This window comes from Amaranthus tricolor, chromosome 6 (assembly GCF_026212465.1).
Source record: "Amaranthus tricolor cultivar Red isolate AtriRed21 chromosome 6, ASM2621246v1, whole genome shotgun sequence".
Lineage (NCBI taxonomy): Eukaryota > Viridiplantae > Streptophyta > Magnoliopsida > Caryophyllales > Amaranthaceae > Amaranthus > Amaranthus tricolor.
Window position 1 is genome coordinate 24,029,068 of NC_080052.1, and position 26,764 is coordinate 24,055,831.

The 26,764-nt window shown below is 33.6% G+C and overlaps 4 protein-coding genes across 5 annotated transcripts; 1 reads left to right on the forward strand and 3 right to left on the reverse strand.

The window, feature by feature from the left end:
• Window positions 1-1,680: 1,680 nt before the first annotated feature.
• LOC130814983 (O-fucosyltransferase 35) lies at window positions 1,681-7,832 on the reverse strand. The gene is made up of 9 exons (XM_057681300.1): window positions 7,090-7,832; window positions 5,722-5,883; window positions 5,572-5,644; window positions 5,093-5,163; window positions 4,912-5,000; window positions 4,154-4,286; window positions 3,733-3,965; window positions 2,864-3,340; window positions 1,681-2,305 (listed from the first exon to the last, which is right to left on the reverse strand). Exons 1-9 carry the CDS (start codon window positions 7,606-7,608, stop codon window positions 2,086-2,088), a joined length of 1,977 nt encoding a protein of 658 aa, XP_057537283.1. The 5' UTR covers window positions 7,609-7,832; the 3' UTR covers window positions 1,681-2,085.
• A 4,910-nt stretch (window positions 7,833-12,742) lies between these two features.
• LOC130814569 (uncharacterized) lies at window positions 12,743-21,102 on the forward strand. The gene is made up of 6 exons (XM_057680683.1): window positions 12,743-14,360; window positions 17,888-18,315; window positions 18,458-18,619; window positions 19,143-19,218; window positions 19,336-19,491; window positions 20,651-21,102. Exons 1-6 carry the CDS (start codon window positions 12,846-12,848, stop codon window positions 20,789-20,791), a joined length of 2,478 nt encoding a protein of 825 aa, XP_057536666.1. The 5' UTR covers window positions 12,743-12,845; the 3' UTR covers window positions 20,792-21,102.
• A 108-nt stretch (window positions 21,103-21,210) lies between these two features.
• Window positions 21,211-26,547, reverse strand: LOC130814570 (uncharacterized). Of its 2 annotated transcripts, none has more exons than XR_009042453.1 (6): window positions 26,268-26,547; window positions 26,020-26,173; window positions 24,443-24,595; window positions 23,956-24,131; window positions 23,405-23,815; window positions 21,211-21,350 (listed from the first exon to the last, which is right to left on the reverse strand). XR_009042453.1 is itself a non-coding variant. In XM_057680684.1 (6 exons), exons 3-6 carry the CDS (start codon window positions 26,155-26,157, stop codon window positions 23,713-23,715), a joined length of 570 nt encoding a protein of 189 aa, XP_057536667.1. In that variant the 5' UTR covers window positions 26,158-26,173; window positions 26,268-26,306; window positions 26,389-26,540; the 3' UTR covers window positions 23,353-23,712. The 2 variants fall into 2 exon arrangements, 1 of the variants encoding a protein (XP_057536667.1); XM_057680684.1 differs by lacking the exon at window positions 21,211-21,350 and having other exon boundaries at window positions 23,353-23,815; window positions 26,268-26,306; window positions 26,389-26,540.
• On the reverse strand, window positions 21,236-22,130 carry LOC130814572 (uncharacterized). Its single transcript, XM_057680685.1, has one exon. The coding sequence runs from the start codon at window positions 21,785-21,787 to the stop codon at window positions 21,236-21,238; it is 552 nt and encodes a 183-aa protein (XP_057536668.1). The 5' UTR covers window positions 21,788-22,130.
• Window positions 26,548-26,764: the final 217 nt, after the last annotated feature.

Here is a 26,764-nt window from a genome sequence, read left to right on the forward strand (position 1 = left end):
AACATAATATTCTTTTTTGTATATATAATAACAAAACAAAATCAAACAAAACTTCTTTTCACCCTTCTCATTTTAAAATTCTTTTTATTTGATCCTATATATATATATATATATATATATATATATATATATATATATATATATATATATTGCATGATAAAAAGGAAACAATTGTTTGTTTAAAAGTTTATAAGAATGAAGTAAAATGACAAATGAAAATCAATGCTCATTAAATTAAAAATAAAAAAGAGAATATATAAAGGAGGAGAATATTGAGATCCTAAGTGCACCACAATTAATTAGTGTAGCGAAAAGAAAGAATAAAACTCATGAAATACATACTCCTATTAAATTTCAAAAATGTTATTCTAGTTTGAGTGAGAATTTTGGGGTGAAGCATGTAACCCACATGCCACATTTTCAATTAGGTTCCATAAAAACCAATAAGAAAACTTTTTATGAAGTTTGGTATAAGAAATAGCCAAACTTTAATAATCTCAAAGTCGTTTAGGGTTATAAGACTATTGTTAGAATGATCCACAACAAGAGAAAAAAAAACTCGATTTACATGGTATTGTATGCATATTTGTAGGCTATGCTAATCAAATCAAAACCAATAAGTTGTTTCCGTGTTATACTTAGTGTTTCTTCAATAAAGAAACAAAAACTAGGCCAAACCCTCTCATTCTTTGAACAACAAACAATATTTCAAAAGGTCAAAAATCACTTATTGTAGGTGTAAAAGGTAAAGCCATAATTTATATAGCTCGTCTTGTATAAGACCGTTTCACTATGAGACGGGTCTATATAATAGTTTATTTCTTCAATTGATTACTTTAAGATCATAAGTAATCATTTTAAAGTTATGAGTAATCACTCTAAAACTATAGAAAGTTATTATATTAAAATTATAAGTGATCACTTTAACGTTATAAGTGATCATTTTAAGACAAAAAATGTATATTAGGCCAGCGCAATAGAGATGGTCTCATCGTGAGACCGTCTCATTTAAAAATTAGTGTAATTTATGTCTTTTCTTTTTTTTTTATTAAGGGCTCTAGAGCGCTCTAACTGATAATCAATTTAGTAATATTTTTAAAAGATATTTGTTACGAAATATATCTTATCACTCATATAAAGATATTAGAATATTTGGAGACCCATTGACTTAATGCTATAGCATCACTAAATAGTTCTTTTAGAAAGAAGCAATTAATAATAAGATAGAATTTATCATAGGAAATAATACTTTGAGTATTACCGGCGGTAGCGGAAATTTAGTAGGAAATATTCAGAGGATAACCAAAACATTTAGTAGGTTTTTTATGGCCTCCCACCAAAAACCAATACAGGTAAAGTGTTCATTCGGATCATCAGGTTAATTTTGAGTCAACTGTTTTGAGTCTTTTTAAAATCGGATCTTGTGTCCATATTGATTTTTATATAATTTTAATTTCATTTTGAAGTCAAGTCAAGTCGGATTCGGTTACAATATCGGATGAATACTGGTTTGTTTTGTCTGTTTTGAACACCTCTAAATGTAACAAAGACGGGTAGCCTAGTTGGAATCCATACTCAGAGCTCAAATACAGTTTGAAGCAGTGCAGCTAGATATGCTCTATAAGCAAACATATACTCTGAAAGAGAGAAATGGAAAGAACATGGATTGAGAACACAAGCTTGAAGACAAAGTCACTTCAAGTATTCATGAAGTATTTCATAAAATATGTGTTAAATATCATTCATATACAATTAATTTCCAAAATTCAAATTCAAATTATTTATATATCTCTATTTCATGTTAGAGAAAACAACAAAAATTCTGCTCAAAAAGAAGAGTATTCCCTTTTCTTCACTAAGCCCATCCAGAATGATGAGTGATGACAAATGATCCAAACAACCCCATATACCACATTTATCTGAAGATAATCATCAGAACTCACCCGGTAACATGTTCGTGGTGCTTCCGGTTTCCACAAAGTTGGGTCTTCTTTCTTTAGAAACTCGAAAATGGCAGCTTTTTTGAAATGCTGTTCGGAGACACTCGCAATCCTAGAGTCGTCTATCTAAGAATGCGCACTTATTTCAAACAAGCATTTGATCCGACTGTTTCTTCACGGTTTCACAAATACATCCCGGAAGTGGATTCGCATAGAAACTTTCTTCCAATTTAGGGAACTCGCCTGATTCCCTATAATATGGACCTCCTATTCGGTCTTCGTGCAGTTTCTGTACTTTAGAACTGAACTTCTTCCAAGTGATTTTGCCTTGGTCATATTGGTCAACAAGTTTCACCAAATTCATCCTGCACACACAAGTATTCTAAATAGAATTAGTTAAGTGTGACGATCAAAGCACTGGGGTAAGACGGCAGGATAGCATAAATTGAACATCACTTAGCAAAATATAATAGACGACATAATGGCATCCCTGTCTAAAGATCAAGATCTAATTTAAAAGGACTTCATAGAAAGAAGCCTAATGTCGGGCAACTGTATTGTTGGGTTATATATGCTAGGCAGGAGATGACACGCGCTAAACCTGAAATAAAACAGGGTGAGATCTAAAGCAACCGTGAACTAAGGCAAATCCTCAAAAATGTAGATTATAGATTCAGGACTATCATCAATGCAGGATCATCGAGTTATGAGCCCTTCTAATTACGTTATGTGAAGTTGAAGATAATGTTTGTAATCAACGACCAAATGGCAAGGTTGTGTACATCCGATTCTTCTAACCCCACGCAGGCAAGAGCCATTTGGTAGCCTTGGGGTATGCTTTGTACGTTTGTGCAAGGTTGCACATACCGCTAATGTCAAATGAGAGGATTATGAGAAGAAACAGTTCTTGTAAGATGGTTTACCTGTCTGGATCGATTGTTTTTTTAAACCCATCAAATCGTCTATGACCCTTGACCGCCTTTGCCATATTTCCATCATAGGTGTAGACAAATACATCACTCTGGAGGGCAACAACATAGTCTAAACCAGCCAGCATGTTCTGATGATTTCTGAAAGGTTCCAACTCTTCTTCCGTGGCAAGCGTTGAATGTGAGAAAATATTAGGATATTCATCAGTCAGGTAAGTCATACTTCCATTACCATAAGCTTCACCGGCAACCAAATAGATCCTTGTATTAGATGGGAAACCCAATCCTTTCAGAAGTAAGGAAGTCTCCCTTGGCGTTAATGGGCAGCCACCAAGTCTTCTCCTCTCCGATCCATCAATTTCCTTCTCCTTCCAATGACTGACCTCATACCTCATCTTCTGGAGCTCTTCATCTTCTTCTGCAGTCAGATTATGACCGCAGCCAGTAAATGCTAGCATATCTTTCTCATACCTAGAAAGCGGCCAAAAATAATTCAGAGAATATGCAGAGGCTAAGCAAATTACCTTTACGGCCCGTTTGGTAATTGGTACTAAATGGTGGAAATGGCAATGAAAAGTTAGTGTAATTTTTATTGAAATATCTCTTGAAAATTTAATGATCATGCTTATTCTCCTTCAAAAATCTCATTTTCTTCACAAAATTCATTTCAATGCATTACCATTTGAACATGTGGTATTAGGTGGTAATGAAAATTTGTGAACAAAAAAACTGTTTTTATGATCAAATTCATTACCATGGAAATAACATGATACAAATCATGAATATTTACAAACAGGCCGTTAGTTCATGTGCAGCTCAGCAACCATATAGGGTTCAACTTGTGCAAGGAAAAAAGAACTTACCGTAAGTGCAGCGAAAGAAAAGGACCGCCATTTTGTCTCATTCTTGAAACTAAGGTCTTCCCAAGTTCTTCAATCGGAGTTGAATATTTCAATGCCCTGTAGTTGACTCGACACCTCAGCTTCTGAGTGCCATTGGGAAGACCATTGTTAGCAAGTCGGGAATCAGTATGCGTGAAGTATATCACCTTGTGCTGCTTCAGAAGTGGGAGTACTTCTAATTTATAATAGCTAACCTGATAAATCATACCTTCGGTCAATCGCTAATTATGATGGCATCAATAATATTCATGCATACAGGTTTTACGCGTGATGCTAGATCTTCTTTGACAAACACTTAAAAAAACGTGTAGCCAAACGGTGTATGAAGCTTAAGGGAATACACTTAAATTATAAAAGTTGAAAATGGCCGTAATTATTAAACCTTTGACCAAGAAATGGGTGTCTTTTTAAGCGGCTCAATATCTGCCAACTCTGGAGGTAATGCTTCAACTATATGGATGTCATCCTTCAATGTGTCCATGAAGTGCTGCCAATCAAACAAGTCTTTAAAGCCGCTGTCATTTAATAACAGAATCAGTTAATTTTAGATGTAAAATCCCCTCAACGACAAGTTCAGGTTTATGCCAGTGCATCAAGATCAAACACTATGTGCACATTATAGTTTCTTCTCGGCAAAAGGACGACTAGCAATGTAAGGACAATATTTACATAGAAGCTAAGTCATGGTTCAGTTGATCTAAGTTAGAAAATTAAGTTATTTCTAGAACGGGAGAGAAGTCTTAGTCCTCCCCAATGGGGACTTGTAAATGCTTTCATAGTTATCATGGTCGTAATCATAGTGCAAAAACAAGGCTGCATCAATGCATCGTAAAGGTTTCTGAGTTTACCGTGACCAATAGTTAGGCTGCATTTGACCACAATATCCGTTTCGTGACCGTGACCGTATTTTTGCACTATGGTTGTAAACTCGTAATATTCTCAAAAAACTGTATAATGCAGATGTGATGTGGTTGATGAGGTGATGACTGGTGCTGTCAATATTTTTCACTATGACTACGACTATGATCAATTTCTTTGTGATGAAATATGAACCTAAGGGGAAGTACAAACTCTTCAGCTAGGGATAAAATGATGAAAAGCATTAAATATTTGGGCAAAACTGGTGAAGAAATATATTACCTCTCATCAGCCCAATAAGAAGTGTGATCTAAAGAAGGAAGAACAAGAGTAGCCTTCATGATTTTGGCAATAGCAACCATATCACAGATCTGCACTCTAAAATATTACACATGAGATCATACTTGAAGCCAATAGCTCACAGAAAATACATAGATACCATGTAAATAAACAATCACCATACCCCAAATCTCATCTGATTTAAGCCACCATTAGCATTTATGAGAATATATCCATTTGTCCTTTCATCCAGTTCTGAAAAAGAAAAAGAAATGAAGAAGTGAACACCACTACCAAAAGAAGTGAGGACTCATGTGCAAACTTATGCAAAAGCCTAACACGTGAGAGGCATGTGCGTAATTGCAAACATGAAAAGGCTATACTCCCTCCGTCCCATTGAATTTGCAGCATTTTCCATTTTGGTCCGTCCCACTTAATTTGCATCATTTCTATTTATGGATAATGGCCCACCACTTTCTTTTGATTTCATCCATACATTTTAACTCTTTAATTTCATCTACACAATCCATTCTTTCTCTTTATTTATTACCACTTTCTTTAAATAACCCAATTTCTCTAAGAGGACAGAGGGAGTACATCAAATTGAAAAAAGAAAAAAAAAGGCCATGTGGATACATGCCCAATTTCTAATCAGATTCATACTTTTATGCTTCTTTGGCAGATCAATGCACTGGCTGAAGTTTCCACTGCGAGGTCGGAACCATATGTCTGAACACTGCAAGATGGATCTAAGCATGAGTAATAAAATATGTGAAATAAGTTATAATCCTTGAAGTATAGTCTCGGACTTACTTTACTTGCGCTATTGTCATCACACACTACATCAGAGGCCACCATCATCAAAGACCGTTCGACATCACTGCCGCCTCCCTCTCTAACATCTACTCCTGTATATTTATAATCAGGAATACTTCTATCCACCTGATCTTTGAAGAATTGAGAGCCAGAATCAACCTAATATGAAGAACAGTCAAAATTTTGCCAGGAGAGAAACAGAACAGAGAACTAAGTTTGAGCATTAACCACGAGACATAAAGACATGAAGACACTCATCATATCACGAGCCTCTATTGAATGTTACTTCCACAGTTCCACGCCGAGTTATTATAAACGGTAACAAGGCCAAGAAAGAACTAAAATGCATAGCATTTTCATCAGCATCAAATGATATTTGCCTTTTCCGTATAATAACAGACAGACATGAACCTTCTAACAAAATTCAATGGGTAGACTAAATCGACTGGTGACAATATAGAAGAAATGTGCTCAACTCAATAGACCTGTGGGCTGTGGCTAGATTAACAAACAAAATTGTAACCCATAGCTAGGAAACTTACAATTCAGAGCTTACAACACTTGACTATCAACTATGTTTAGGTGCCTAAAAGCTGAATGAATTGTCAAAAGTCGGAAAAGGAATGATCTCCAATCAAATCCCATAGTCGGGGTATTGTATCTAGATCACCTAACTATGCATCCATATCCCAAATCCCGGACTAAACACATACAGTAAAAGGAGATTGGATAAATGGATTTTTGAACTAAAAACTTCTGTTCATTCATCCAAGTTCATCATCCCTGCTCAGCTTGTACACAACTACACACAGATCAAGGGATCATAACGTATTTAGATTGCATTCCATGACCCTTCTTTCAGTGCCTTATTTACCATGATTCATTCCAAATTGACAATTGTATGACTATATTCAGAAGTAGTCAATTGATCAAAGGTCAACTCTTGATCAACAGTAATATAGTTGAAGATGTTTACTTCAATGGTCAATCATGAAACTTCTTTAACTACACATATTAAGCACAAGTTGAAAATACATATGCATATAGTATAAAAAAAATACATTAGAATATCTTTATTCGAGTATTTAAATATCACTATATACAATATACACCTAGTTTACACCATGAATGAAATCACACTCATAGAAAAGGCAGCTACATTTGAAATCCTGATTGTCACACTAACAGTATACTCCAAATGAGAGTTTAAGACAATAAAGCTCATTTATACAATTCTATCCAAAATAAAGAGTTTTTACCAACAAAACTCCAAATCCAATCACATCTAACAATTTTTAGAACAATATAAGTAGATTTTTTTTCCTTTAATCATAAAATTAAATGAAAAAAAAGCAAAAGAATTACCTGGTGAGTAGACTGAGTAGTAGTATCAAGATTAGATCCAATTAACCCACTTTCAAAAATCTTAAAAACACTCATTAATAAACAAACCCCACAAAACAGAAAAAACATCCATTGACCCAACTTCTTCCTTTCTCTAAAACCAAGCTCAACAACACCTTTAACAGTAGCAGATCCAAGAAGAACATTAGTAGAATTCTTTTTGATTCTATGACTAAGATTCCCAAAATGAGTTTGAGCTTGCTTCTTTTCAACAAATAAATCAAACCCATCATTAGAAACAGGAGTAGTAATAGCAGAATCAGATCTAGGAGAGTTAAGAATCAGGTCAATTTCATGGTGGGTAGAAAGAGAATTTGATCCTCCATTGTTATTAGGAGTAGAACAATTAGAAGTAGAATCATTGTTACTGTTGCGCTTAAAAGAAGGAGCTCTGCGTGTCATAGAACTTGAGTAACGTGGACTATTAACGATTTGGGGGGCTCCATCATTTGATGAGGTTCGATGTTGGTGAAAACCCATTAATAATGGTAGGATAGGAAATTAATGGTGGATGATCACCATTAAAGAACTCAAAAGAAGGTATAGAGGAGAAGGACAGTGATGGTGGGGAAGAAACGCGGTAATGATTTGCTGTATGAAAATGGAGTTTTTCAATTTTGACAACTAATTGTTGAAAGGAGATTTATGATTTATGGACTCGTGTTTTGCATAACTGCACCACCTTTTGGATTTTGTTTATAAATGAAAAAAAAAAATGGTTTTCTTTTTGTTGACTTGTTTTGTTTTTTAATCAAAAATAATATATATTTTAAAATCGGTTTTATCTTACTTAGAAAGCAAAAGCAAAGACTAGGTATCATTTTTCATAAAAGATACTAAATTTAAATTTCACATGTTATTCATCTTCTCTCTGTCTACTATATAATCTAAAAAATGAAAATCATATGCTTTAATTATTTGTTATTATAATTAATGATGCAATACGAATACGGAGAGGCAAAAATACAAGTAGTAGAGGAAGGAGGTGTTTGATTCAATGAACTAAGACAAGATTGCAAATAAATGATTAAATGGCAAAGAACAAAACAAAATAAATCACACATGAGACTTATGTGGCTCACCAAATATTGTTATGTCTTCATTTAGGCTAGTGTTATATTTTGTGTTTAAAAGATGAAGAGCAAAACTCTCTAAACTTGAAAGAATTACATTATAGATAATAACTTATGTGTTTAGAAGAGATGATATTACAATATATCAAAGGGATATAAATTTAGCAAGTAGGCTTTGGCTTAACTTAACTAATGCTTAGCTAGAGCAAGAGTTTATATGGGCAAAAGAAATAGGGGATCATGATACAACAAGATAGTGAGTCTAAAAGTACATGTAAAAAGTTTGAATGAATTGGACTTGAATACATACATAATATAACATCCGACCAAATTTTAGATTATTTATTAAGGAAAACATAATTACTATTGATAAATACGAAGCATTTCACCCTAATATAGGTCACGTTTGTTGTTGATAGAGACATTAACCAATGGAAAAAAAATCCTAGCTACTGAAAAGATAACATCAAAATCAAACAATCTTTTGTACCTCTTGAGAACCTAAAAGCCTCGTTAACCATATTCAAACCACAAAGTCCAAACAACATATAGGTAGTGATCGCAATTGTTCAAGACACAAATTAAGACATCTAGATGTTATGTGCAATCCTTCTCACACTCATGTTATCATCCTTTAAACATTCTACTAGTCGTCAATAGGACAACATCATTACGGACATAAGCAATAAAGTACACCTCAGAGACAATAGTTAAAAGCATAATCAACTAAGAGTACGATAACACAATCAGCTTAGCATATAAAAGGCTCTGAATCAAATTATCTTTCTTGAATTGATCATTTGAGTGTAGCTCATCCTTATTCCCAAACCATATTTCGACTGAATTGTTATTCGACTTGTATGGGCCGTTTTAGTAATCTGTTTGGAGGAATACACATAAAAGAGCTATTACCAGAACAAGCTCTGACCTAAGATGTTGCCCGGTTTGTTCGGATGTAACAAAATAATCATTATCCTAATGGGTACCTTGCCAAATTTCTCATCATTGGAGTATCCTTCCTCAACCTTATTGGGTATGCCAACAACACTTCTCTTTATCAGCTTCCTTCCCCATTTTTTTTTATTTTTTAATTACTACTTAAATAAATTAATCACCATGCTAAATTTAAAAACTGCAACGGATAATATTCAATCGCACCATGACTTATATCTAAGTAAATAATTTAATATATACGTCTATATTTATCAGTCTATAACCTTTATTGTATTCTATTTAATTTATAATGAAAAATTTATATCAAGAAATTTTCGAAGTGTTACAATATAGTAGTGGATGGCTGCTCGTTCGAGCGGTCCCACGTCTTCTCGTCTGAGCATGCTTAGTCAAAAGCTCAGTATGTCATCTTTCTCATTTTCTTCACGTGATTTCGGCTTCTTATTAATGCTTACTAGCTCCAAATTTAATTTTTATTGTAATGCTTCTTGCATCTTAATTCATTCAAGATTGTCTTAATTATGCAAACGGAGAGATTGTCACTCGTCTTCTTCATATCTTGGTGAAAATCTTCTATATCTTTTGATCATTTTCAAGATTTAGCTCATTTTAGTTAAACACCAAACTTTGAGATAAACTCCTTCCAACATGGTGAGTGAGTCAATTAGGAGAGTCCAAAATGCTTAACATGGCTAGGCGTAACTTTAATGAACCAAGTCACCTACATGTAAGCTAGAGGTTGTAGGAAAATAAAGAATAAAATAAATTTTAATATTATTTTATCTTCTTATTTTAAGAAATATTTTATTCTCTTTATTTTAGGAAATTAAGTTATTTTGTTATTCTGATTTCTTTTTTTTAGTCCTTAATCCTTTGTATAAATAAGGGTGTTTTTCTCTAATTATGAATAAGAAAAACTGATTATTCAAACCCAAACCCTAATTTACTTATTTTCCGCATTATGTTTTTTATCATGGTATTAGAGTCATAAGGTTCATTCCGAGATCGGTAAAACCTTTTTTCAGACTTCATCATATACCATACCCAGCTTACCTGAAATAGCCGACCAAGAACCCCAAAAACCAGAAACCCAAATGGTTTTCATGACCCAATTGGAACAAATATTCCAAATTTTTCAACAAATGAATAAAAATAATAAACCCAGTGAACCAGTGTCTATAGATCTCAAAGTGGCCGAAAAACTCACATATCATAACTACACAACCTGGTGTAGAATGATGCATATTGAAATCAAAAGTCGAGGGATGCTCGACCACCTTACAACCAGTCCTCCATCTAATACGGATTCATCCTATTAACAATGGAATCAAAGAGATTCCAAATTTATAGCTTGGATTGTGGCAAATATCGATAAGGGAATTGTCAAGCAATTTCTTGACTACCCTACTGCTCGGGACTTGTGGAAAGGGATCGAAAATCTGTTAAGTCATGGCCGCGAGCCCGCGATGAACTTCAAATATTTGATTTGAGTTCAAGGACAGCCTCTCTAAAACAAAATGATGATCCATTGAAGCCTTTTATAGCAAACTATAAGATATTTGGAAAGAGATTGATTGTCGAATGCCTAACCCAATGAAACATGTGGAGGACATCACGATTTACAATAATTTTATTCAAACTCAAAGGTTGTTTAAATTTTCAGCCGGAGTCAACGATTCTCTTGACAAAGAGCGTCGAGACCTCCTTAATCAAGACCCATTATCAATCCTTGAATAAAGAATAAAGAATCAAATGGTGATGTCTTAGGAAAATAAAGAATCAAATAGATTTTGATATTATTTTATGTTCTTATTTTAGGAAATATTTTATTCTTTTTATTTTAGAAAATTAAGTTATTTTGTTATTCTGATTTTTATTTTTTAGTCTTTGATCCTTTGTATAAATAGGGGTGTTTTTTCTCTAATTGTGAATAAAAAAACTGATTATTTAAACCCAAATCCTAATTTTCTTACTTTTTGAATTATGTTTTTTATCAAAGGTAAGACAAAATTACTCTTTTATATAGAAAATGAAAATTATACCCTTATCACATAAATAAAAGAGAAAGTCGTGAGGTAAACAACACTAAGTGAATGAAATGAGTTTCTGAATGAATTAGAGGTATAAAATAAGTTTTACAAGTTATTAAATTGAGGTCTCCTTTAATAATTTAGAAATATAGTAAAAGAATAAAGATAAACATAAATTTAATGGTAATACTTATTCTCCTTATGGTAATATGTACTAAATGGTGGGAATATTAATGAAATGTTAAGGTAGTTTTCCTAAGAATATCTCTTAATTTGATAAATTTAATGGTCATATTTATTCTCTTTTAACAAACTCATTTTCTTTATAAAACTCATTTCAATGCATTACCACTTAAACATGTGGTATTAAGTGGTAATGTAAAATTGTGAATAATTTTTTTTATGATCAAATTTTTATCACCATAGTAATAATATGATATATATTATATGAAAATTTTCACTACAATTATTTTCATTATCATCAATTAGTACCATTAATTAAATAAACTATAAATAAATTAAAAGTTTAAAGTGAGTATCTAGTTTTCTAATACGGGTCTCGGTTTTGGTCAAGGGTAAAGGTTTGAAAAACTCGTTATAAAGGTTGGATGGAAAGGCTTAGCTTCCGAGGGTGGGAGAGAACTACAGTAGATAGTATACTAATTACTACAAATGGGAATAACTTTTCCAGCTTGCATTCACATTAGCACCCACAAATGTTGATCCGATTTGTTAATTTAATTGAAATGTAATTTAAATTAAACGAGTTAAGATTTTCAACACAATTAATTAAATAAATTAATTTAATTTAATATATTTATTAAATTATTAAATGGCTTAAATTAAGGTCAAAATTATAAATCTGAAACAAATCTGTACAATTTATTTAATTAAACAATTTACGTACAAGTAAAATCATTAGACATACTCATAACTTAATTTATTTCATAGTTAAATAAGTACAATTATAAACAACACATTAAGTAAAAGTTTGAAATTTACGCTTGAAAAATGCTCCATCCGTTTTCATGTTCTTCAAATAGAATTTACGAATTTTAGTGTAAAATTTTGATTATGATTTCTTATCGATCTATAAGAAAAAACATATGTGGCATGTTGTTAGATTCATTTAATATATATTTTCTAAATATGAAAATTTTAATATATTTAAAAGCTTATCAAAATTTTTTTATTTTAAAGTTTGCATTAGTATATGTGAAAAATGTGAATAAGAAGATTATTAGAAAACAGAGAGAGTAAGATGTAATCTACGTTAAAAATCATGAAATTGAAAAAAAAAGTCTAATATAAATCAACTTGACCCAATTTGTTATAGATCAAGTTAGAGGCGTGATTTTCGATTAAATTAACTAACCCATTTATATATATATATATATATATGACCCGAACCCAACCTAACATGTTTGATGGTCTTCGGCCGCCATTGGGCCCATTTCAATAGGAGGGTCCTACTAATACAGTTTGGCGGGAAATGATAGAGCTTGTTTAGCAAGTATATTCTCTATAAATAACCGATCCTAAATACTCTTCTTCTCTATTCTCTCACATTTTAGCCGCTTCCACTCACAAACACACTCTCTCTCTCTATTTCTTCTGTCTTTTCACGTCTTCCCACTCTTCGGAGTCTATTTAACCACCAATGCCGGTTCTCAGGTCCCGAGAAATTCCTCCTTTACCCAACCCCTCTTTATCTCCCAAAACCCTAGAATTAGGGTCTAACTTGCAACCCTCTACTCCTTCCAAATCCATTGAACCTTCAACTAATCTCATCATGTCTAGCCCTAATTCTAATGATTTTGATCTTAATTCTTTACCAGTTAATAGTCCTCCTCTTCGTCGCAGTCTCCGTCTTTCTTCCAAAAAGAATTCCGCCCGAAACGCGAGCGGGAATGGGAGTGTTGGTACGAGTACTGAATTTGATGGTTTAGTGGATGAGAGTAGTGTTGGGGGTTCGATTCTGAAAGAGGAAAACAAGAATTTAAAGAGGAAGTTAGGAGATGTAGAGAATGAGAGTGTTGTTGAGACTGCTGAATTTGATGTTTTAATGGAAAAGAGGAATGTTAGGGATTCAATTGTGGAAGAAGAGAACAGGAATTTGAAGATGAAGTTAGAAGATGTAGAAAATGTGAGTGGTGTTAAGAGTATTGAATTTGATGTTTTAGTGGAAGAGAGTAGTTTTAGGGATTCAATTTTGGTAGAGGATAACAAGGAAATGAAAACAAATTTAGAAGATGAAGAGAATGATGCTGTTATTTTGATTTCTAAGAGAACGTTTACTGGAGCAATGAATGGGAAAAATGTTATGTCTAATGACGTTATTGATTATGATAGTCTAAACTTGATTGATTTGAATACTGAGACTGACCAAGAGATTGAGGAATCTAAGAGTAAACTAAGGTTTGGTAGAGAAGAGAAGATGAAAGATGTAGTTTTTGACCACGAATTTGATTTAGACATTAGTTTGGGTATTGGTTATGATGCTGACATGAACATGAATGATGTAGTTTCTGATGACGATATCATATTAACCAATAATGTGGGTACTGATTCTGATATTGATTTGAATATGGGTTACCAGTATAATTTAAATTCTATGCGTAGAAAGGATAGGGAGGATACGTTTAAAGAGGCTGCGAGATGGAATGCTTCGAGGTTTGCTCATTTTGATGCTCGGGAAGAGGAAAGGAATGAGGTGAATTCTGAGGTTGAAGTAGAAGTGCCCCAACAAGTAGTTGAGAATATTGAAGATTGGCCTGGACCATTTTCGACTGCTTTGAAAATTCTAAGAGATAGAGAACGGAAGTGTAATTCTCAAGTGTTGAGTAAGAGTTCTGTAAAAGAAGGTTTTCCTTTAGTTTCTTGGACTCCTAGGCAGGAGAAGGGGTGTCGGAATAGGGTTGCCCCTTCATTGCGAAGTTTGTCTTTAAGTATTCTTGTTAATAACGCTGATGCAATTACGTCTCTTGAGTGTATTCCTGATGCGATTAGGAACCAGCTAAGTGAGATGCTGTGTGATTCTAGGCAGATGAGTCCGCATTTTCTTGGTCTTCTTCTTGATGGGTCGCCCTCTGAGATACGCCTTCCAGACTGTTCTTGGCTAGAGGAGAGCGTGTTTGAGAAATCATTCGAGACTTGCAACTCTAACAGCTTGACGGTAACTATTGGCTTACTCAAATGCTGTTTTATTTTGGTTAAATTTGTTGTGATTTGTTTCAATGTGAAATGAATTTTCTTAGTCTCAGAACTTATTCAAATGTGCTAGGTTGCCTAGGTAAGCTTTAGGTTAGGGGTGTTTGGCAATTTGTTGTTGGCTAGCGGCGATCAACCTGACAAGCTTTTCGTATTGACTCTTTTTTAGCTATGTTAGTTGTTGGAGGTTGACTTCTATTTGAGAATAAGGGACCAAAAAGACCAACGGAAAAATAGCCATATAGTTTTGTTTACCAAACATGTTTCTTTGATTGTTTGACTAACGAACGTGCTACAAGTTATAAGTCGAAAGCCAACTACAGCCAAAAAAACCATTTGTCAAAACCTTAGTGGCTAAAGTATGGAAGTATTAATTTGCGACGATACAAAACTCTTAACACCTTTACTTAGTTGTTGCTAGTAATAGTTGCAATCATAGTGCAAAAACAAGGCTGCATTAACGCATCGTTGTCGTATCATAAAGGTTTTTGCCTTTAGTAAGGCTGAAATATAGGTCACATTGATCAAAACAAAATCCATTTCCCAATCATTATTGCAACAATGATCGAAATCATTTTTGCGCTATGGTTACTATTACACCCATTAAATTGTTTAACTTTGATAGTTATGACAACCTAGTAAATTGCGCTTATCTATGATAGATCAAAACTAAAAATTCTCCTCCTTTGTGTGTTTGAAAACAAGACTCTCCCAAGCTTTCGTGGTTTGTATTTGCTTCTTGCTCTCAATTTATAAGCTACTACTTATACTAATCTACTCCTAATAGCAATAGACTAGTAGAATTAGATATATGTATAGCAAAATGACTAAATTAAAACTCACGAAGGAAAGCATAAGGATCGACCGTCATCAAAGTACGATGAGTTGACAACTATTCAGTGTCTGCTGCTACGCCTATGCTAAAATTTATGTTGGAGCATGACTAACCCAGAAGACGAATCATTGGCTCGTCGTTGGACATATGACGTATATTCAGCATTAACATCATCCCCTTTGCGTGTGCATCACATGCTGGATTCATAAACGTAGAAAACATGTCTTCTTCTCAGCGTTGCTTTCCCAATGTCAACAAATTTTGTTATCCTAAACTTCTCTCCCATTCGGTATATTGAGTGGATGGAGGATTTTTTCTCGATAAATAAACAAGTTAGCTCATGTGTGTTATTTTTCCAGGATTCTACTAGTCATAATTAAAGTATAAAATGTTTTTTTAAGGAGTAGATTATGTTTTGAACAGCCATTGATGGTAAAAAATAGTGCTGCAGTTTTGACATTTAACATCCTCGAAAATTAGACTTAATAAAACCGTAGAAACGTATAGGACCTCTAACATGAAAATGGTAAAAAGGACACTCGTAAAGAATACCACTCATGGGGGGTATAAGACATAGATCTCGAGCACGACACACTAGGAAAGAATAATAGAAAGTGGACAACTGACGTAGAAAAAGAACATGAATAAGAAAAGAAAAGGGCCTCTTTCTAAAGTTTGGATGTTCTTTTTCTTAAACTTGAATCACTTTTTTTAGAGAAGAATTTTTATCATCAATTATATGACATCTTTCCTAAATAGTTGTATAATTGGAATTTTTAGATGCAAGGCATGTGTGAACAATGCAGAATTCATAAATGTTTATCAACAATCATTTTCCTAAATGGAAATAAACTTAAAGGTTGTGTATGTTTCAAGTTAGGGACCATCTCTCTTTACTCCAATGCAAGAAAATTTAGGTTTGGTGATAGATCAAATTGATTGAATGAGATCCATGTTCCACAAATTTGATTAGATACAAGAAATGAAATGAGAAAAAATATGTTAATTTAGTGTTTGGAAACATAGAGAACAAATTTTGATGCAATAGAAGCTAAGATAGGCCATGTTATCCTAATACATTGATCATAAGTAGGAACCATAACACTAATCATAAATTAAAAGTCTTATATTACAAAAGCATAACATAATATGATCATAACAAGAAACAAGAAACATTAATTTAGTGTTTCGTATTGCTTTTGCATACTGTTTTGATATAGATGGTTCTAAATGCGATATTGGGCAAAGTTTCATGTTTCACGTTTCATGTTTCATGTTTCATGTTTAAGTAGATTTGATAGGGATCGTTTAAAATATGTTGCAACACAAAAGTATGAATTAGATAACATATGCGTTTCATAAAACTACATATACAGTAAAGAACGTCAGCAACTCACTATGTTAGCTCAACATTTTAATCTAGAAAAAGATCCACGGTTTTAAGTTGGAATCATTCGTATCAAAATCGATCATAAACGCGACTTGGAAGCTGGTGAAGCGATTCGATTTGCTGGAGTCCAACTGCCCTGAAGGTTATAATTGAAGAGAAAAAGAAAAAGATAGAAAGTAAACTAAACCTTAAAACAATTCTGAACAAAGGAGAGAAAAAGAGGTGAGGGCGATAAAGTACATTTCCTCATATGTATCTCTATAATTCTTTCCCTCAACTTCATAGTATGACTCATGAGTTTCATTCCTTGATAAGATAAATTGCTTCGTTTGTTCTTGTAAATAGGCACTAGAGTACTTTTTCTCTAGTCACTGGATATCTTGTTTGTTTTGCAAAACTTGTTGAATATATGGATATCTCCTTATTCCAACACCTAGTATCCTTATTTACTACAAAAATACCACATGATTCTTCTAAAATATCTTTAGTTATTCGATTGATGCAAGTTTTCATCTTTGTCCAAGTATCATCTGCATCCAAAGTCATCTCATAATTGACATCTTTAACAACTTTCTTGGTGAAAATTTTTGTATTATCCTCTTTTAATCTCCACCATGTAATTCTACATTCTTTTTTGGCTTTCTTTATCTTTGGTCTTGCTTGAAAACAAACATCTAAGAAAAGGAGTTTATGTCGGGTGACTACACATTCTCCTGGGAGAACCTTACAATTTAGGCTACTACCTCTATCTCATTCTTGTTAGTAAGTTGTCATTTTGGATTGCATTTACTTTTGTTCTCATGGATATTTCTCTTCTTAAAGCATGCGTTAGCAACCCACATATTGTATGAGAGAAACAAATGGACTCCCATTTTGTATTCCTAGTTCCATAGCCAAAGCTTACATGAATGTTTTCATAGCCACTGCAACATACCCCTACGTACTCCCTTAATTCACCTCCGTCATAGAGCTTCTCATTCATTGGTATATTTTTCACTATATCATTAAGATCCTCTCATAATTTCCTTTTAATTGTTTTTCCCACTTGCAGTGCGTAGGCATTTGTGGCATTTAGAGTCTTTACTATTTACAATTTTCACTTTATAATCCTGTAGTCCTATTGCGTGTACTGAATTTTGCTGTGTTAGTTTAGGTACATTTCATGGGCGATGAAAAGAGCTTTTCAAAATGCATTTGTTTTTGCTTTTAATACGTCTTTTTCAATTCGAACAATGTTGTAAAACAAATGTTTGTCTTATGAAATCAGGTTTTACAACTTGACCTGGGTGGGCAGTGTATATCTGACTCTTCATTACGCAAGACTTTAGTACCTAAAGGATTGAACGCATTGACAACTATTTCTTTGAAAGGTGCTTGTCGTGTTTCAGATGCTGGGCTAGCTGCACTTGTTTCATCTGCCCCTGCTTTGAGATCTATTAATCTTAGTCAATGCTCTCTTCTGACTGATGTTGGCATTGACAGTCTTGCTAAGTCAGTGGGTCCGGTTTTGCAAGAGCTATATCTTGATGATTGTGATACTTTAGATGCAATGTGTATTCTTCCTATACTCAAGCAGTTAAAGAATTTGAAAGTGTTGTCACTCAATGGCATACTTGGTGTTACGGACAAATTTATTGGGGAATTGATTGATGCAATTGGTCACAATATGAAGGAGCTTAGTTTAGCGAACTGTCTGTAAGTCGATTTTTCTATGTCCATTCTAATTTTTGACCTGTAATGCAATATATATAAGTTGCATTTGTATCAAATATATATGATGAATTTTTGTTCAACAAAAGTAGCTTGTCTTGCTCACAGTTTGTTTGTATTGCTGCAGAAATTTGACTGATTCTTCTATGAAGATCATTGCTGAAACATGTTCTCAGCTATGTGTTCTCGACCTTAGCTTTCTGGGGAAGCTAACTGATAACAGCTTGGCCCATCTTGGAAATGGTTGTCGTAGAATTGAAGAGTTGAAACTTTGTCGGTCTATGTTCAGGTTGTTTTTGGGTGCTTCAGTTCTTTGAACCTGGACTGTCATCTTGTGTGCTGAGCTCTTATTACTTTAACAAATAACTCGTTAAATTTCATGAGGATTTCACAATCTAGATGATTTGATCATATGATTATATAATTCAAATTGTAGTGCTGAGTAGCTTCTTCAAGATCAGACTTTGACTGTTTAATTATTACGGATTTTAATTCTTTATTTTTGTTCATAGTTGATAATTCTATGTTTGTGCACTAGATACAATGAACATGTGTAATACTTGATGAACTATAGTTTGTGTAGCTTAAGATTTCACCCATTTTGTGTTTCAGAAAACATTTTTAATCCAGAAATAACTGTTGTATTATCATTTTAAGTGAAACTCAACGTTTCTAAGTTACAAGCTCATTTTTCTGATTGTTGATCAGCAAATTTGTTATCTGCATGCACCTGCAATGTATTTGATTTCATATATTTCATCTTTTTGGACTGAAGGGAAAGCCTCCTAATTTTTGCATCTTTTCTGTGGCAGTGATGATGCTATTTCTGCTTTCCTTGAAACTTCTGGAGAATATCTGAAAGTATTATCTCTTAACAACATCAGCAAGGTAAGAATCTAACTTGGTGATGATTATTTTGTTCCCTCAGTCCCTGTCCACTGCCATTCTTTAAAATTTTGAATGATGGTTCTATAGTTTGGTTTCTTATAATGTTAGCCTTTTCAGATCGGCCAGAATACTACCCTTTCTCTTGCTAAATGTTGCAAAAATCTTGAGAGCTTGGATGTCTCATGGTGCCGTTGCCTCACAGATGAGGCACTGGGATTAATTGCAGACAGCTGCTCGTCCCTGCGTCTGCTCAAACTTTTTGGTTGTACACAGGTACCTACATATGTTTGTTCATAATTTGTGATTGTCGTCTTGGCGACATGGTTTTCGTGACCATTGGTTCATAAATGATTTGCCATTTGGGTTTTGGATGTTTGCATCATTGCATGTGTTTATTGTGTGTTTGGACGTATCAATATCTAGTAGTTAGAAATTATTCAAACACAAGGCTCTGGTGACTGGTTTACATGAGATCAGTGTCTTTTGAAGTACTTTCGTATTTCTCTGCACTCTGATAGAATAGGACAATTGCAAAATGGATCAACTATGCTTCTGAATTGTTAGTTCTGCCCTTTTGGTATGCCAAATTTGATATTCTTGTTAAGTTTCTGGATATAGGTAACAGTAAGGGTAAAAGTTTATTAGCTTGTGCTTAGGTGGGGTTTGAGGGGTTGTATATATTCGGCCTTGCGTCTAAGTGCTTTTAAATGACCCTTGATGGTAAACACCACTTGCAACTTCACATAAATTTAAAACTGTAAAAGCAAATATAAATCTTTAACTCTGTCTGAAACATAGTTATCAGATCCGGAAACTTCCCATCGAATCTTGTTTCAGAATCTGTGAAATATTTCTGAACCTACATTCTCAAAATCAATTTTTTCAAGCCCCCCAAAACATACAATGATTATTAACATTAAAGCCCTTTTCTTTTCTTTTTTTCTTTTTCTTTTCATTTTAGTCATTTTCTTTTCTTACCTTTTACATTCATTCTAATTTTATGTTGTAAAATTTAATTGCACATACGTTTCCTACATTTTCAAAACTCTAAAATTAACATTTCTTGTTTCCGAATCTGGTACCGGATTAAATATCTTTTCAGGTAAATTTATTGGAGATGCAAATTATATAGTTTTAGTTTTCAAACACCTTATGGTTAAACTCTTACTTCTGAAGATATCTTTGTAATTATTTAAACCAAGGTCCATATCTTAATCCGACTTTTGGGACTCTTATATCCTACTGGGAACACCTTAGCCTTGAATTTTTCTTTTTTTGGAGTACATAAATGTGTTATGTGCATAGTATGTTATGTGACACTATAAAACATTTCAACAGTCATGCGATGATGCTCAATTCTTAACTTATTTGGAGATTAGTTGATGTATTATTGTTGGGTAGTACATGAATGACGTGTTTGGTGTTTGTACAGGTAACTAGTGTTTTTGTGGAAGGGCACTCAAACCCATATCTACAAATTATTGGATTGAAGCTGACTCCAATTCTAGACCATATCAAGAGGCCAGATTCTTTACAAGGACCCTTGCATTATTCTGATGATTTCCCCTCTTGATTCTTGGTTTGTCAATTCTAATTCATTGATTTTCGTTACGGAAACTTAATATTTTGAAAGAAGCAACAAAGGGAAGGTGATGGTATTACATTCCATTTGCAAGATGTTGATCAAATTCCATTCTTATGTAAATTTTGTCGCTAATGTGTAAAGATCCCTCATTGTCCTCTTTTTTTTGGCAGAGGGTACTACCAACTTCCACTTGGTAGATTATCACTTAATTATTAAACTGGAACGACTGGTTGTATGTTGCTCGTTTTCTTAATGCTTTGAACTTTGAAGATGGTTATAAATGTATTTTTCTATTTTAAGGTGACAGCACATCCAAGCAATTACAGGACATATATTACTAGCAAGTAATACAAACACAACTTAAATACAAACAAAAACATAATGAGAATCGAATTCAAAATCTTACGGTATGAATTAGTCTTAAACTAAATTCTAAACTTGAGAAATGTTAGCCACCTTAACCATAGTTTCCTCCTCACTCGTACTCTGCTTCCTTGTCGTTTTTTCCCTTTCGACTTCTAATTCTTCATACTCCCTAACGGAACACCTGTGAATAGCACATGTTAACACCAAAACCATGACTTGCAACATAAACATAGCCATCAATATCCCACATTCCAACCTAACCAACACCTTCGCCTCCCTCGGGTCTCTCGATGAAATGAGCATCGAAAGGCTCGTTTTCTCCTTTATAAAGAGGGCGAGGAAGCTAAGGATTTGGCTTGAAAGGGAAGCGAGGATGAAAGAGACGTAAATCATAAAGCAGAAATGAGTGAGACGAGGGTAAAAGCCGATCAAGGAAGAGATTATTGAGACTAACGAGGAGATTAGAAGAGCAAAGCCTAAGGAAGTTGGAGGTGTTTTAAGGAGAATTATGGGGATAAGTGATGCTAATGAAAGTATGAAGAGGATCAAGTTTATGCATGAAAGTAGAAGGTTTGGAAAGGAAAATGAGTTTCTTAATTTAGAATTTGATGCTGCCATTTTATTTTCTTGTTTCAAAGAGTATTTGGGTTTGGTGATGGAGAGGATGAAGATGGGAATGGTTTTATAATAGTATGACTTAAGAGGGGAGGATTGTTTGCCGTTGATTATTGTAACGGTTGTGTAACGTTCATTCCCTCGCTTTTTTGTTTCAAGTGGGGCATAGCCTTTGAGTTTGGAATTTTGAAAACTTAATTAAAAGCTTCTCACTTTGGTTTATTATAAGCCAATATTTTTTCGTCCTAAATTAATTTTCAAATTTTAAAATTATGTTTTTAATTGTCATTTGATTATCAGTTAATTACTTATTTAACACTAAAAATTTAAGATATTGATCTTAATTTGAATCTTAATTCGTGATCTAATACCTTCACTATATTATCTAATTTGTCTAACTTTTCATTTTCGTGTCTCTATGAATTTGCCTTATATATTTTTTGAATATGACACACTATTTTACTCTCAACATTCATAATTTTAAAATATCTCACTATTTTAATTCATTATATCCAATTTATTATTCTAAATGGCTTTGCCAGAAGAGTAATTTAACTTGAAAAATCTAAAAAATTTTTAAAGCTAGCAAATAAACTAAAAACTCAACCTCTCATCCCCTAATTTAAATTAAAAAATCAAAAATTAAAAACCAAAAAATAAAGGAAACTAAAAAACCAACCTCTCATCCCCTATTCTGCAACCTAGAACTCCTCCCTTGCAAACCAACTCCATGATTAAAGAAACAAATTTACTAGAATAACCTTCACAAATTTCTGTTGTCTATTTCAATGTTTGAATGGGAAGAAAACGAAAGAAAGTGAATGGAGGAAAATAAAAGACAAAACGAATAAGATTTCTTCAATTCGATAGTATAGGAAGCAGGAAGAGAAATGAAGAAAAGGAAACTTGAGGGAACGAGTCCTTTGCTTTTCATAAATTTAATTTTTCGTACGAAAGATTTGAAAAGAAAACATATCCTCATTTCCTTCACTCATTCCCTTCCCTCGTTAAATAATGTCGAAACATAGCCTATGGCTATGGTGTTTGGTTATGAGTAGGTCATATTGTGGTAATGCGAATGAATTCTAGTCTCCAATTTGATAAAATATATTTGCAATTCCCATAATAATAAGATTTCATCCTCAATCATGAGGTTTTCCTTCACAATTTTTCATCATCAATTAATACTTTCTTTTCAATTGCTATTAGAAAAAAGTGAATCATGTGAAGGAACACAAAGGATTGAGTAGATTTCTTAACTAGAATACATTAAATTTTCATTAACATTAATACCATTTAATACCAATAACCAAACAAGCCATGTATACTTGAGAGCTAACAAATAAACAAAAGCCGATTATTGTTGATAGAAGTGGTTGGAAAATACAAAAGAGAAAGGTTCAAAGCAAGGTGTAGAATAGTGACTGCAATTTAAGCTAATAACCTCAAAATTAAAACATACACATAAAAAGATAAGGATAGACAAGACAACCATCAATTTTTATGCTACCACATCTTTGCTGAAGACAAAGCATGAAAACTTCTACCAGATATGGAGATAATAATCATCCCAAAAGAAAATTTGTGAAAATTCTTTAGATGCTTAATAAGAGTACTTACTCCACTGAGAAACGTCTTGAACTTTGCAGAAAATGGAGGCCGGTGGACTATCGAATCCTCCAGAAAGGCTAAAGCAAATGCGACATGGGATCTATGATATACTAGATCATTTTAAATGTTACGCCAAAACTGTGACGGAGTTGAACTGAAACAAACTGTAAATGATAAGATCCAGCATATTTTTGGAAGTTTTTAATTAATTGTTTTCCAAACAACACGAAAATCAAATACAACGTGAAGAAGGAAAACCGAGCTGTACAACCATAATATGGATCATCAAGCTGCCATTCGTTTCGCTGGTGGAAGTGTTATTCGTCGTTTTTGTGTGTGAAAATAGCTTCAACTCTGTCTAAAGAGGCTTGCAGACGGCCTGAATTCATATTGAATAATGGTTCACCTGTGCCTAAGGCCCTATAAATGTAAATGGATAATTAAGCGACCGTGAAACAAGGAGATCAACCGCAAAAGGAAAGGGGATTCTCAAAAATGAGCAATAGTTCAATGTTATTGACCCCATTTAGTAATGAAGTAAAGAAAATTATTAAACTAACCCTGTAATTTCGGGAAGAATATAATCAGCCCTCCAGCCAAACCGTAAATCCACACCATCACAAAGTCCAACTGATGTCTTGTTCCGAATTCGAGAGATGCCATCTCCCCCCAAACATGAGGTAAGCTTCCATTTCCATCCGGTGGCACCTAACGAAAAGCTATGACCTATGCCAACCTGCGTATTTCACGGTCTTGAAATTTCTGATAGCATTTCAATCATATCAAATAAAAAGGAAAATCAAGCACAAACTTTTGGTTGAGTTGGTTCCTTGGCATGTATCAGATGCCATAAAACGTTACGGGTTTGAATCTCATCCACACTTTATTTCGAGCTTGAAGAGTATTAAAGACTATAGGTTTAAGCTTTTGGTTGGATTAATATAGGAAACCAAGGACCACAGGCTATGAAGTTTAGAACATAAGACATACTATGTTCAATTGCAGTTAATAGCAATCAAAATAAGGTTAAGAGAGTGAAAATGAGACCTGCAGATTGAGAAATTTAGTTAAAGGAATCTTCTTAGAAAGCACACGCACATCCTGATGAATGGGCTCATATATAAATTTCCATCTTCTCTCCGTTGACAAAGGCTTTAGTACCAGCTTTGTCTGGAATTCATTGATCGGTGAATTATAGAACTGCATCAAAATGTCACCACATTAGGAAAGTACAGTTTTAGATGTAGAGTATTACAATTTTATATCCTTAGTTCTAATCCACTAAACACTAAAAACCTAAAGCAATCTATGAGATTCGCTAAGGTAATCAAATTCAATCATGAAACACACAAACCGAAAATCCAAGTGTTGGGCCAATCGGCCCATAACTGCTATTAGCCTTGAACAGTCTAAATTCTACTCTCTACAACAGTGTCAAAGCTTGAATCCAAAAGTTTTGGGTTGGCTACATCAACATGCCTACATGAACCAATAGATCAGATTTAGTGGTCGTCAACTATGTTACTCAGATTCTTAATTTGCTTCACATACCCATGTCCGATCCTTGATGCTCAGAACTCGGACATTGGTATGGCACTTAGACACTTCAATTAGGCATAAAATTGAACATTTAGGCGTATCCGACACTTGGACACGTACCAATATCCGATATCAGTACCCGAGTCCAAGTAACATAGGTCGTCGACACAAACTAAATTTTACTACTCTCTACAATTTCAACATATGATCCAAACTTGTATGCATACTCAACTTGATATCTGAATTACTATCCAACATGACATATTGACATTTGCAGGCTGCAGCATGAACACTAAAATTATATTCTAAGAACAGAACAACAACGACCGCCTTTGTAATGAAATTGCAATTCAGGATGATCACTTCATGAAGAGCCAACATAAAAGAAGAAGTTTGAAAATTGATGCATACAAAGAACAAACATGAAACATTCAGCTCGAAAATCAAAAACCACATAGTTGATCAACAATCTAAGAACATAACCCAATATCAATCGTAGAACATATCTTTATTCAACATTATATCATGAAACACAAAATTACTTTGACGGTAATGAAAAGTTATTGTAATTTTGCTAGAAAACGGACTAATTAATAAGGTTTATATCATGTTTGTCCTACTCTAATAATCGATTTTCTACACAAAATCCATTCTCATATGTTGCCATGCTGAAAAGGACGTTATCTGATGGTAATGAAAATTTCGAGGAAAAACACATGTTCGAGCCACTACATGGGAATCACATAACATAATTCACAAAAATTAAAATTAAAATGCATTCCCATTACCATCGCTTAATAGCAGTAACCAAACACCCTGTGAATTATAGCAAAATGCAAAGATGCCAAACAAATCCCTACCATTTGGGTCACAACAATTAGCAGCTTTATACAGGTTTAGTTTAAGACCCTTCAATCCATTAACCCCAAAACAAAAGCACTCTACTCAAGAAAAAATCACAGCAATTCAATAAACAATACCATACAATGTACTAGTATATGAGCTTGATTAAGTTTGATTGATAAATAGTTAAGATTTACACATAAATTAAGTAGATTTAAGGACCAAATAAAAGGGTAAAATACCTCTAAATTAACTCCAAGTCTAAAACCTTCAACTTCTTTGCGAAATTTAAGAAACAATTCGGAGGGCACCAAGTCTATGTTGTACAGCTCATCCCAGGAAGCAGGTTCTTCGGTAGTAACACTCGAATTTGGATCCATTTTTCACTAAATCACACTATGATAGATGGAGCATAATCAACAATTTGAAGAACCCATTTATAAATTGAAAAAAAATTCAAAAAACAACAAAATAAAGAAAAATAATGCACCTTTTAACAATTTGGGTAAATTATGATATAGGTTGTCACCTGTGAACAGTTGAGCACTAATTTGAGGGAAACTAAAACTAAAATTCATTTATTCGTAAAGAGGATTAGAGAGACCATTCACCATAGTCTGACTGTATGTTCTAATGCCGTCTGTGGAAAAAACGTAGCCCACCGAGTGGACGAGAAGCAGAGAAGTGGGAGGCGTTGTTTGAACTCAAGGGGAAAACACTAGAACTAATATGATAATGGGTTTTTGGGAGATATAACTAAATTCGATTTTCAATCAAATGAGTATTACAATTTTTGGATGTTTATCATTAGAATTAAAGTGGATTAATAAGTCAATAGGCTTTAAAAATTAAGCCCAATGAAAACTCATTTATCAATTATATTTTTTTTGCTTTTTATGATAAAACTCAACCAAAAAATGATCTAAACGTATTTATTAAACACCCATTAGTCTTGTTTGGCAAACATATAGCTGAAAGGAGTGATCG